The sequence below is a fragment of the Suillus fuscotomentosus genome (assembly GCF_016647785.1).
Source record: "Suillus fuscotomentosus strain FC203 chromosome Unknown F5891scaffold_1, whole genome shotgun sequence".
NCBI classification, from domain to species: Eukaryota; Fungi; Basidiomycota; class Agaricomycetes; order Boletales; family Suillaceae; genus Suillus; species Suillus fuscotomentosus.
The window spans coordinates 250,293-263,478 of NW_024539513.1; the positions used below are offsets into that span (position 1 = coordinate 250,293).

Genomic DNA, 13,186 nt, shown 5'->3' on the forward strand with positions numbered 1-13,186 from the left:
CGAACCAGAAGGGCAGTAAGCAAAACTATTTGACATGTCCGAGGTGAAAAGATCGGCAGATGGTAAAGGTATTGACAGTGAAAGGACTGCGAATCAGAAGGCTAGGTATCCAAATGGCTTGCCCTACCGATGTCAGAGTCTGAATCAAACAATCACAAAGGTTGCAGCATGCAATCTTTGCATTCATGATATGGGGTCGTTTCAGATAATATGTTTAATATTGATTATAAGATTGCGGGATCATGGTCGTTGGAAAGCCGCGACGGAAGTGATTCAAGATCACCATTGAAGCCATTCACCGTACATGTTTGGCCTCTCCCCACGAATGTAAGACTCGAACGTTCTCTTGAGAACAGTAGCCCAATCAAGATCGCGTTTATCGTCAGCAACCCGGTCAGTGGCATCCTCTGGATCGATATCGGGTTCCGCCGCTGCACGAGCAGCCCTCTCGCCAGCTGAAAACTTGGGGCCTAGGTCAGGCCAGTTACGAGATGCATCGAATGGCTTCCACCTAAATTGTGATTGAGCATGGTATGTCACACGGAAGAGTAATCTGCTCACCAAAAGTTATGGAAGTGATAAGAGAAAGCACCTTGGAAGAAGCCTTCAAACCCTAGTGCCTGAGGAGCAGCACTGGCTTGTGTAGGTGTGTCAAAGAAGTCCGAGAACCTATAAGAAATGAATAAGTGAGCTATGTCGTGAGAACACGGAACCGCATACGTACTCTTGGAAGTATGGCTGAGGTGGTCTTTCGCGTTGGTAATACTCAGTGTTAAGCCATGCAGAGTCAAACAAGGCGTCAGGCAGTCGTAGCAAAAGGCCCTCCAAGTATGCGTCCTTGGTATAACGAGATACCGTCATGGGGTGGAAGTCGAGGCCGTTCTTCAGAGCAGTGCGGAATAAGAATGATCCAAGAGCAGAGTTCTTGTTCATGCGCAGAACGGCAGTATTGTACTTCTCCAACCGCGACCACCTATATGCAAACGCACCCTCCCAACCCCAAAGCTCTTCCCAGTCCCGCAAGAAGATGGTGTCCGCATCAAGGTAGATACCACCGAAGCGATGACAAAGGACAAATCGTGCCATATCAGAGAGGATAACTGAGAGACGATCATATGAAGACGAAGATTTCGAACCGGTACGGTTGAGCATATCATCTTCATCTGGCTTGTTGTCACCAGTATGTAAAGGCTTTGCAGAAGTGTCAGCATCGGTGCTGTTGGTCGAATCCTCCATAGTACTGGTACTGAAGACCTCGGTACTTTTCGACTGCGACTTCTCGGCGGGCACGCTGACAATGTGTCCTCCCGAGTTGAAGAGAGTCTCTCTTAACTCGCGCCACTCGTCCTTAAGTTCTGGGATACCGTCAAGTTGGTCTGTTGTATTCCACAGTTTGAATTTGATAACGTCCTTGAAGCGATGGTGTAAGAAAGGAGCTGCCCAGGGATTGGTCTTGAGCCCTTCATACATGTCACTCAAAGCGGAAGGGTTTGGGACAGATGCTGCAGGACCCGGGTTAATCCACATCCAGAACTCGGGGCGGCAAACATTAAGAGCGTCGCCATCCTTCAAATGCAGACCGACATTCTGTGTGAAGAGGAAGGAGAGCAAAGCGAGATATGGCTTGTCGGTGAATGGGCCAGTCCAGAACATGTGGAAGAGACGGGGGTTTTCAGGGTTGCAAGGTGCCGGAAGACTTGAATAGGGCGTATGCTGCAAAGGAGCACGGAGAGGTAACTGTGTCTCCCAGTCTACCCCTACTTTCTTTCTTAATCCTGCGTTAGGATCCGTCTCTCCACCTGAAACCAACGGACGAGGTGGAGCAATGGGATTGGCTATAGGGATGGGATCCGTGAAGGGATCCGTGAAGTTCTCCTTTTCTTGTTCCATGTAGATGTATTTCCATTCGTCCATTTCGCCCCGCCTGAGTCTGTTGCCATTGTCGAGGCCTGCGCCTACACGCAAAACTTCGAGGCAGTCGCGTACATACTTCGGAAACATTAGTGGGTGAAAAAACAAAAAAAAGCAGAATGCTTACTTTACCCTGTGAGAAATCACAATGATCCATAATGACGTCCAGGTCAGCGACACTGCCCGGTACAGGGCGAGGTGGATATGCAAGGTTGGGAGGCATGCTTTGTACATCGAGATAAACGCGTCGTGGACCATCTCCACGCGTGGTTGTAGCTACAGGGCCTGGAGGAGGCCTGAATCGTGAAGGAATCGTTGGAACTTTTCGTGGAGGAAGAGCAGGGTTGAGTGGTGGTACACTGAGTCCGACCTGCTCGGGTACTGAGAAAATTCATGATCAACACAGTATGATCACGACAGTAAGAGGGATGAGGCGCACTCTTTGCATTACTTGGATAATGGCCGCTATCTATTTCCCATTTCCAAATTCGCTGTAAATCATCTCGCCCAAAGACTAGGGTAGAAGACTCCCCAAAGTTCGTAGTCCACTGTTTTTCCTCCGTACCGAACCGACGTGCGAAGGAACATACTGTGATGATGGAAGCAATCAAGACTACACAGAGCAGTATAGGCCCTCGTCGTCGTCCAAAACGCGAAATACCGATCTGGCGGACACGACTTGGATTTGGCATAAATAAACGAAGACGACGCGAGTGTACACCGGGGATTGGGACTGATACTGGGACTGTCCAGGACATTGAACGGGAATGTCGATGCATTTTCTCGGTTACAGCGGAAGAGTAAGTTGGAAGAGCGTTAGTTAAACGGCTCTTGTCTGGAAAGCCATTCCCGCGTTGGGGAGTAAAATAATTAGAAGACGCCATTTCGTCCAGTAAACGGCGAATCCACGACGCTCGTGAGGACGCCAAATGAGCACTTTTAAGAATATTGATGTAAAGCAGAGAAGCGTAGCAATCCGTGGGAATTTATCATCTCTCATTTGGGTGGGAATTTTTTTGGCTAACTACCATGATATCAAATTCAAGAATGCAGTGAGCGGGCCAACTTCATCCGGTCGTTGTGCCGGACATCAAGTAAGTCCGAGCGCAGCAGTCACAGTATTAATAAACAATCAAAGTACATGGACTCGATAGTCTGCAATTGTGGACCAGCAGTGCATCTCAGTCCAATAGACTGAGATTTCTATTTCTAGCTTATTTACCAAGTCTTGACATTACAGCCATTTGCAGAATGCTAGGCCAAAATTTTTTCACTACATTCACAGCGGTATTTTAACTTCTACTCTCCGATCAAATATATAGGGTATGCTAATAATTGTGAACTGGGCTCACAGGTGCAATAGGAAAAACAGCGAGAAATTCATGTCCGTCAAGGAGCTCACCCAAGCACCACTGACCTTTCTTCTTGTACTGTTCCAACACCGCTAAAGGCTCAGTATGGTCAACATAGAACTCAGTAAACACAGATGATATGGCATCACTGGTGCTGCTGTCTTAGAAGAGTGAACCCCTCAATTGAGCGGCCTGCAGATAGGTAATGGGGGAAGATGCCAGGATGTGTCAGAAAAAGTTATTTTTGCTTGGCATACCTTATAAGGCATTGCAAGCCCTCAATTGATCGAGCCCATTTGAAGCGCTTGGAAGTGGACCCGAAAATCTTGCAAGCGAGGCTCAATTGACACTTGCAGGCTGATTGCAACCTCATTTAGGGACAGATTGGGACATATTTTTGCAAAAGTTACATTTACAGCCCCTTGTAAGCCGCTTGCGACACAATTGCAAGTCCCTTCCAATTGACTTGGAAAATTTTGGGTGACCTTGCAACCCCTCAATTGGCCTCAAGAGGGGTCCCTTGCAAGGCACCTTTGGAAATTTCCGACATGCCCTTTGCATGTTGATGGATGAAGTCCAATTCAACGTCTTTGATATTAGCAGCTTCATAATTTTAGTTATAATATCTGAATATAGTGAGGGACCAGGGTGATGACTCACAAGCATATTTTGCCAAAGCATTGCAAGCAGCGGGGTGAGACAAGACAAGACCAACAATGTTAACGCGGGAAAATAACGAATGTCACTTCAGAGTTTGCAAGAGGTGGATTGCAATGTAACACTGATGGACTGCTGCATCAACGACAAGCTGCATCACCCAGCCAACTTAACAAAATCAGAAGGTGAGCTTTGCAATAAATTGAGATAGCTACCTTTGTTTTCACCATAGTCCCAGACTGTGGCAAATGTGTGTCCATAAACTTGAGGATGCTCACTCTCAAGTGGGCCAACTTGGATGTAACAGGTTACCAAAACACTACTCTCCAGGTGAGACAAACATTGGGATCGTAGTTTGCACCGGTCATCTTGACCTTTTTCCCTGTGTAAATAATTCAGCGATGGTCAATGATCAACATATCAATTACTCACCAGCTACAGTAAATTTGGAGATTGTAGCTGCCTGGTTGCCCCAAATACCATAGTTGGAACTGAACAAATCGGCGCACAGTTTCAGTGTATCATTGGAGACTTCACTACCCACTGTCATCTTATAAGAAAAAGAGGCTTTGGACAGAGAAGTGGGAGAGGGGAGGACAAGGCCTCTTGTTGGGGGAGTTATGGGTGTTGACTTGGGCATTATTGAAGAAGATGAGTGATTAGGTAATTCATACAGACATGTATATATTATCAAGCATGGTCCATGCACTTCGAACCTGACAGTAAGATTGACTCATAAAAAATAGCAACCATTTTTTGTCCCGACGGATGGTGTGCTGCAGGCATATGGATATGTAAATATTATTGTGTAATACTGTGAAAAAAAACTATAAGAACTGCAAGCCCATCCTCACTTGCCCATCCTCACTTACTATGTCAAGTACCCCTCCAAGCCAGTCTGGCACAGGCAATATTCACAACCTGCATCAGTATCATCATCAGTATCCACAGCTGCCAGCACATCATCAGCAACCTTTCATACAACATTATCTGCAAATGCCGCACATACCACAGCACTATCCGCCACCTTTGCAGCATCAGTATTATCCACTGCACTTCATTCATCAGCCTCCATACCAACAGTATCTTCCAATGCGACTGGCGAGGATGCAACCAGAAGTTCCAGCTCCAGAGTACCCTCCAACCCCAGAACTGTCCCAGGCATCATCAAAAGCCCCAGCATCATCCCAAGTATCAGTGAGACTGCGACTAAACCCTGAACCATGCCCTGGAGTTTTTAGTTTTGACATTGACATTATCATGGGTGACATGAAGTGTGGATTTCGTGGCGAGACTGACATGCCTTGGGATGACTTCAAAAGTCGCGTTCTTGCATACCTCGATGCTCCTGAAGAAGTCCAGCTTGTGTATAAGTTCATGGGTGATAACAGTAAAGCTTCTCACCTAAACAATGCAGAAGCATTTGGTATTGCTATGGATCGATTTTGTCACAAAGTGTCCAATGCGTGTACAAGAGTCATTGCTTTAGAGGTAAAAAATGCAGCAGCAAGTGATTATTCATGTCGCATCAATCAAAAATTACTTACAGTTACTCCAAGGCCAAACAGACTACCACCAAAGCGAAAAAGAGGACGCGCGAAGATGATATTCCCCCAGTGACCGAGGAGGATTCCATGCAGCTCAAAGTGTACAAACAGCTTGAGTGCCACATTCAATGTGAGCTTCACTGTGGCCATTGTTTCATAGATTGCACCAATGGCTATGATAACCATCATCATCTCAATCATGCCAAGATGACTCTCTGGGCTAAAAAAATTGTAAGTTACTTTCATGTCCATGCATGCAGAAAAAAAAAAACCTTTTAGGCTCTCGGTCACGCAACAATTTACAACCCACCTCACTGCCTCAATTTTGACTGTGGCCCAGCCAACAAAAAACCTCATCACTCGAGGTCGGGATCATCACCTGAAGTCCATGTCACCATACAAAATATAACGGCCAAACCTACCATAGCTTCCGCATCCTAGATGCAGATCCCCACATCAAAGACTCCTAGTCCTCCACTGCTTCCACAACAGTGCCCCTTCAAGTTTGTGCCCCAGATCCCTAGCACAACACTGCCAGACTACTCAAAAATTGGGGTGTTGCTTGCGCTGATTGATGCCAAAAAACCAGAACTGCGGATTCGTGAGCTTGAAACATCCCTGCTAGATGCAGGGGTGGTTTTTTTGAGCCAAGTAATGCTCTTACCTAAGGATGTGTTGAGTGTCATTGGCGATATGGGGCAAAAGCAGGCCAGAATACTCTGCAATTACGCTAAACAGATCATTCTGCTGCTCCTTAGACTCATCAGTTCATACGAGGAGCCAGAGGCTTTTAGTGCAGGGACTCAGAACAAAGGGAAGGAGTGTGCTATCAAGATTGAAGATGATTTGTGGCAGGAAGGAGAATCAGAGTATGGAAGCGGCGAGTACAATGAGTATGAGAGCAATGACAAGACTGAGGGGGGTGGAGAATTCCTGACCTAAGTTGTGAATCAGCGATACAAACTAATCACTTAGTAAAATAGCACCACTGGTAGTTTCAACACGCCCACCAGGTACTTGCACAAAATCAATAAAAAGTGTGCTCTCTATGCAATGTATTCACTATGCTTGTATCAGCCATAAGCCTTTTCGCTCATGACAACACCATATACAGCTTCCCATATCAACACGTATGGATCACAAGCTGGACCCTTGGTTTCCCCAAGTACATAGTCACGGTTTGACTGAAGCCATGCCTTGATAGCTGAAAACACCTCCTCGATAGGATTTAAATCAGGTGAGTAAGAGGGCAAGTACAGGAGCCGCATGCCACTACAAAAAAAAAGGGAAATCAGGATTGTTTGAGCAGGAAATAAGGATAATGTACTGCTCTTCAACCATCTCACAAATACCTTAAACTTTATGGATACTTGCATTGTCCATGACCAACACCGAGTTTGGCATGGGCCAGGGCTGCATTTGGTCCAGTACACCAGCAACGAAATCCATGAATTTTTCACCAGAGAATGAATGATCTAAAACCTCCAAGTGGAGGATACCGTCAAGTGACAGAGCCAGAAGAATTGAATATCTAACAAAATGTCAAGGCACTGATGAGAAAGTTTCTGCAAAAGTACCTTTTGCCACGTATGAAAAAATCCTGCCGTTGTGCATGCTTTCCAATAGGAGCCCAAGCAAAATCACAGCGAAATAAAACCCTGTTGAAATTACTCTTGTCTGCAAATACAAGGTGCTCTGGCTGGAAATGCTCCCCCACAATCATCTTATAGGCAGCTCAGTCATCTTCATCACATTCGACAGAAGGGCGTGTAACCTAGATAGTACTGTATTGAATCAAACATATCAGTAAGGACATGAGTGATGACATACCTTCTTCCATGTAAACCCTCACCTATGTATTGTTCTGGAAATTGTTGCAATTGAAACTTCGACACTACAAGTCTCCTGTTGATCTTGCATCTCAGTGAGGTAGATATCTGGTTGTTGTTCAATACACACCTCAAGGAACTGAGAGATAACATATAAGTAGTACTGAGAATAAGTAATAACTCACGTTTGCATTGAGACTATCTAGGATGCGGGGTCAACCTGCACAAACTGGTGTCCTCACAACTTTGCCAGTCTCCCGATACACCTTCCGAAGATATCACAATGACCGCTCACTAATCCCAGTGTAATGACGAATTGTTAGGTCCTTGACATTTAGCAAGCTCATTTGTAGAGCAACTTGTTTTCGTTTGTTGGATATGTATCATCCCATTGTATGAAGGGAAGCATCACGCTTCGCATCAGTGAGTCATGTGGCTTTGTTTGGCTTTTGTGCACAACTGTTCTCACATTTCCTATTGGAGCTATGGTCGGAGTGCAAAGGATATATGATCAAGTTACACGTCAGAAGTTAAAAATTTGTTGTCCCGACTTATTGCCGAATGTATGTAGTGAGAAAATTTTGGCCTAGTGTTCTGCAAATGGCTGTAATAGGTTATGAGGCCTGCTACCACCATAGATATGACTGTTGATATTCAATGATGTCACAACCTTTATTAGATTACCTTTTATATCACTGACTTTATACATATACTTTATGATTGTTTCTTCTCATTCTATTTATACCTCAGTGCTTCTGTTCACAACACTGAGGTATGTTCAATGTTTTCTGCATGCCATACTTGTCTCATTGTGTCTTGTCTTTAGACTTTGTCCTAGTTCTAAAGTTCTATAGGTTGTGAGCCCTGGCTCAATAAGAGCCATCAGACAGAACTACAAGACAGAAATCTCTACCTGTGCCTGTCCACTGCTCATATACATCACTTCATCTCATTCTCCTTCTATAGTGGTATCACTATAGGAAAATTGATCATATTCCTGAGCTACTGGGATCAGAAAATTATGTAGGATGGTCAACAAAGATGCAGTATGCTCTTGCCTATGAGGATCTGTGGTGTCATGTCAACAAAAATCTTGACCCCACTGATATCCTTGGGACCCCATCCTTCATGCTCATCCATGCCCATCCACTCAACATCACAGCTGCTGAATAGGCTGCAATGCATGAATGGTTATTAAGCGACATCAAGGCCAGATATCTTATTACCCATTGTTATGACTAGGGTAAGTTGAGCTGTCTAAGTCTGAATGGACGATCTGCTAATAGCAAGACAGACAAGGATCTTCTCTCAAATGAGAGATCAAAGGTTCAGGCTAAGGCAAGTGTAGGTGACTTCCTCAGAATAGTGGATCTGAGACAGTAAGGTTGGAGGCCTTACTGAAGGACAAATTCCAGGTAAAACCCAGTAGATTAAAGTGAGGAATACAATTGGTGAACTACATGTCTATATAGCAAATGTTCAAGCAGAGCTTGTAAATGGTTAGAGTCTGTTCAGGCACCCTTGTTTATGCAAATTAGGATCTGACTCATACAAAATTTTGGCTTAGGTGATGGTCGGAACTTGAATGAGATTGTCACACTGATAATGTCTACTACTAGTGTACTACCAGCATGATGCCTCATGACAATCCTGATTGTGACACAGACTTAGTCAATTATGACCCTGCTCAGACTGAGGCAGAAGACATACTGGACGATGGGTCTGGTAACACAGAGGAGGATGTCCAAAAGTACCTATCATGGATTATGTATGCCACCATGCAAGCTCTGCACACGGTGATCACAGTGGTCAATGCAACAGCAACTGCACTTGAGGCCTATTCCAATACACACTACAATAAGCAACCATATCACACTTCCGCCTTATCAGGGACTGCCTGGGTCACTGAGTTACTTACTGGACATCCAGAATGCATCTGATGCAAGCTCGGAGTTCACAAGCACATATTTTATGTCCTTATCAATCTGCTTCGACAAGCAGGATGCAGAGACTTAAAGCATGTGCCACTGGAGGAGCAACTCGCTATATTCCTGTATGCGTCTGTTACAGGTCTCTCAATTTGTCACATTGGTGAATGCTTTCAGTGATCAAATGAGACAATATCAAAGTATGTACACTGCCGCTTTCCTGCAACTCACTAACACAATGTTTTTTCAAGATATTTCAAACAGATTCTCTTTGCATTCTCTTCTCTGCCAATATATACCATATATGTCTGACTCCCTGATGCAGATGGCCCTCCTCCTGTCGAAATTGTTTGACACCCAAAGTTCTTTCCATTTTTTTTGCAGATGCTATTGGTGCTATTGATGACATGCACATTGCGTGCCATCCTTTCGGCAAGGATCACCATGCTGCCTGGGACTGCAAAGGGAATTCTCCCAAAACTGCCTTGCCATGTGTTCCTTCAATTTATCCTTCACCTACATGCTGAGCGGCTGGGGAGGATCTGCTTCAGACGCCTGTCTCTACCATGATGCCCGCACTACTGACTTCACCATCCCCAAGGGAAAATACTACCTTGCCAATGCTGGATTTGGCTTGTGTGATGAGCTACTAGTCCCATATTGGGGTGTGTGCTACCATCTTGCAGAATGGGGTCGGGCCAATGTTTTGTAAGTGTGTTCCACGAGTGTCAGTACATATACTTATGTTCACATTGTTATATAAACCTCAGCAACCGCAAAGAGCTATTTAATTTATGTCACGGCATGCTCCGAAACATTGTTGAGTGCATTTTTGGTGTTGTCAAGTGCCGGTTCCGCATACTTCTCCTTCTGCCAGAGTATGCCATGGGAATCCAAGTATGCATCCCTCCTGCATTGTGCCTCGTGCATAATGTCATCCGAGTTCACGATGTGTGTGAGGAATGATAGCTAGATGAGAAGGGGTGAAAGGGGAAGAAAGAGTGAAGTGGGGTAAAACTCAAATAGACCTCTGGACATGAGTATATGATTAGGCCCAAGGGGATTGCTACTGAGAATGATTCCTCTATATAAAAGTGGAGGGAAATCACTGAAACTAATAAGGGTGGTTGAGAATGGATGGAACATGAATGTGAACGTGATGCGATGCGAGTGCAAGTGAGCCACCTGTTGACGCAGGTGCGGAATGAGGTTGAGCAGCCAAAGATACGTTAACGTGCGATAAAGCACAGCCATGTGGGAAGATATGCGAGCGCCTGCAAAGTATTACTACAAAGCGGCCAAGCGGCGAAGTGACGAGGACAGTGGATTCATAAGTAGCACAATGACTACGGAAGCAAGAAGCTGACAGAATGACGTGTAAGGCCGATAGATATGCGCAGCAGTTGACATGAAGTTTAGACTTTTGGTTCAGATGGTAATGCGTGCAAGTGAGTGATGGATTCTATATGGGAGATAAGAGATACATGAAATTCGTAAGTACAAGTATATATGAGGACGTGCCGAAGCGCTATTCAGAGCTGAGTAGGTAGCGGCTGTAGGTAATAAGGGTCCATGACGAAAGTAATAGTGATATAAACTGAATTAGCGTCGGAAATATGGTCAGTCTATTCCAAAACAAGTGAAATACACACCGATAGACCAGCGGAGGACATGGATAGGATAGGATAAGGATGCATGATGGGGCTGAGTAAAAGCTGTTATGGTCCAATATACATGTGAGCCGCAGTTGTCGGCCGATAGCAGAAAGATGCACTGCCACATTAGTGTTAGCGCGCGCAATGTGAGGACCTATGGGACAACGCAAAAATAGCCTTTACAAGGCCACAAGGACTCTAATTCCTACAACGATTTAAACGACATGATGGAGTATCACAACTGTGTTAGATGAGCATCTCCTCACTGATACTGAAAGCCTTGCTGATAGTCCTCCTACTGAACAAGCACATTCTCACGCAAATCTTCATTGTGACCGTATTGCTGGCGAGATGTGAGAAGATTACAATAAGGAAAGAGTTCAGAGGGGCGCACAAGCAATCACAGAAACATTATCATAGTTGTATGTCGAAATGCGGTGATATTACATTGAGCTATTGAATGCTAGTATCGGGGCGCACTACTACTTTGAGTGCTGGTCCAAAAACAACTTTCTAAGACTAGGTTTTTTGATAGTGAGATAGATGTCAATGATGGCGATGTCACTCTGAAACTTATTCAATACATTGAGCAACTGATAATCCTCCAAGTCCTCAGTCTGCAATTGCGCCACTGCCTTCTGCCTATGTAAGGGAATAGGATCCACACATCGTGCAGAGGCATTTGAGGCATTGGCCTCGAAAGCATGAGTCGCATGCTGAAGGTACAACAATTCAGATGGTAAGTCTGAACAATGTTGGGTCTTGCAGAACCTAGCTGCTATTTGACCCTAAAGGGTTTCTGGACCAAGCTCAAGGCTCAGAGGATAGGAAATATGATAGAAACTTGCTGATCTCTCAGACTCATACTGGTAAATGGTGAAAAGATAACTTGATTATGTAAGCTACAAAAGTGCCAACATAAGGTAAGGTAAAAACAGTCTCTACCAGCCCAGCCAGAAATGAATCCCTACAACGCTCAAACATTGAATTGAGGCCTCGAATATCAGACCCCATCTGCTGGAGGGCCAATGGCATTGACAGGCATGCTGATTTTCCTGAATCTCCTGACTTTGTCGGATATGCAGGATGGACAACAGCGAGTGTGCTATCATCGTCGTCGATAGTTTTCCATTTGCCAGAAGCAGTTGATGATGGCACACTAGGGAAGATGGATGCATCAAGTGGGAGTTGGTATCACTGGTAGGGCCCATTTGAGGATCTGAGTCAGCGACAACAGTCATGCACTCAGGACCAGCCTGCACCATGGCACTAAACTCAAGCCCATCAAGGGCATCTCCAAGATCTGACATGTGGACTTCATCGAAGGAAGAAGAGGCGACTGCATTATTGTTAGAGTGTGAAGGAATATTGGCGATGTTCAAGTTAGAGCACTATGTGATGCTGGTGGCGAAAAAGGAGTGGTTGTTTGCAGTTTTGACAGAGATGAGACCCTTCAATGAGTCGTAGTGCTTCCACCCTTTGTCCTTGAGGCTCTTGGCTTTGGGGTTTTTCTATTGGTACGTAGTACTCATTAGCATAGTGCTGTGCAGAGTCGAGTTACCATACCTTGACAAAGTCTGCCTACATACTTTCTGACTCTGTAGTAATTGAGGCTCCATTCTCCAAGCTGCAAGACAATCCAGATGTGTTAGCCACTTTGTGGACTACATCATATAGACTTCGGAGCTAGAAGTTCATCAGTGAAGGTTCGACTGATCAAGAGTGAGATAGCATGCACCTGTGCCCATTTCAATTGACACACAATCGGTGTCTTGGGTACACCTGAGTAGGTATGGTTTGCCATGCTATCAGCAATAGAGACCCAGAATGTCTTGTTGAAGTTCATGCCATCCTCACCTTTGGGGCAGTTGGCAGTGATATACTTGATGAGTAAAGTTTCATCTGCTTCAGTCCATATACATCAATCCTTTGATTCCATTGCTTCTAAACCACCACGAGCACTTTTGTGACCACATGACATCCTGTGAGTGTTGTGTAGATAGATGGACTGTCATTGAGTAATGGACATGCCAGTGATTGTGATTGATCTATGTATGTAACATTGTGACCAGCAAATCACCTAGACCAACATTTTGCGTGAGTCAAATCCAAATTTGCGTAAACAAGGGTGCCCGAACAGACTCTTAGAGATAAGAGGCAGACAGCCCGCTTGATGAAAGATAAGAGATAGCAAACATAGCGTGGACAGCCCACTTAGGTAAGTGATAGGAAAAATGAATAGGGATCTGAATGTTATTGTAACATTACCCTGTTGTTATGGTTGAAGTCACTGGCTACAACTTCAAT

The 13,186-nt window shown here is 44.9% G+C and overlaps 4 protein-coding genes across 4 annotated transcripts; 1 reads left to right on the forward strand and 3 right to left on the reverse strand.

Annotated features, from left to right (window-relative positions):
• Positions 1-79: 79 nt before the first annotated feature.
• On the reverse strand, positions 80-2,881 carry F5891DRAFT_3839 (uncharacterized protein). The gene is made up of 5 exons (XM_041371641.1): positions 2,351-2,881; positions 2,039-2,292; positions 725-1,989; positions 562-669; positions 80-511 (listed from the first exon to the last, which is right to left on the reverse strand). Exons 1-5 carry the CDS (start codon positions 2,793-2,795, stop codon positions 280-282), a joined length of 2,304 nt encoding a protein of 767 aa, XP_041233768.1. The 5' UTR covers positions 2,796-2,881; the 3' UTR covers positions 80-279.
• Positions 2,882-4,793: 1,912 nt separating this feature from the next.
• Positions 4,794-6,409, forward strand: F5891DRAFT_1179708 (uncharacterized protein; the record flags this gene model as incomplete). Its single annotated transcript, XM_041365824.1, has 3 exons — positions 4,794-5,411; positions 5,480-5,698; positions 5,909-6,409. The coding sequence occupies 3 exons, from the start codon at positions 4,794-4,796 to the stop codon at positions 6,407-6,409; spliced, it is 1,338 nt and encodes a 445-aa protein (XP_041233769.1).
• Positions 6,410-6,820: 411 nt separating this feature from the next.
• Positions 6,821-6,979, reverse strand: F5891DRAFT_937559 (uncharacterized protein; the record flags this gene model as incomplete). Its single annotated transcript, XM_041374108.1, has 1 exon — positions 6,821-6,979. A coding segment is annotated over one exon (159 nt), but the record flags the coding sequence as incomplete, so codon positions are not given.
• Positions 6,980-6,998: 19 nt separating this feature from the next.
• On the reverse strand, positions 6,999-7,202 carry F5891DRAFT_937511 (uncharacterized protein; the record flags this gene model as incomplete). The annotated part of the gene is made up of 1 exon (XM_041374102.1): positions 6,999-7,202. A coding segment is annotated over one exon (204 nt), but the record flags the coding sequence as incomplete, so codon positions are not given.
• Positions 7,203-13,186: the final 5,984 nt, after the last annotated feature.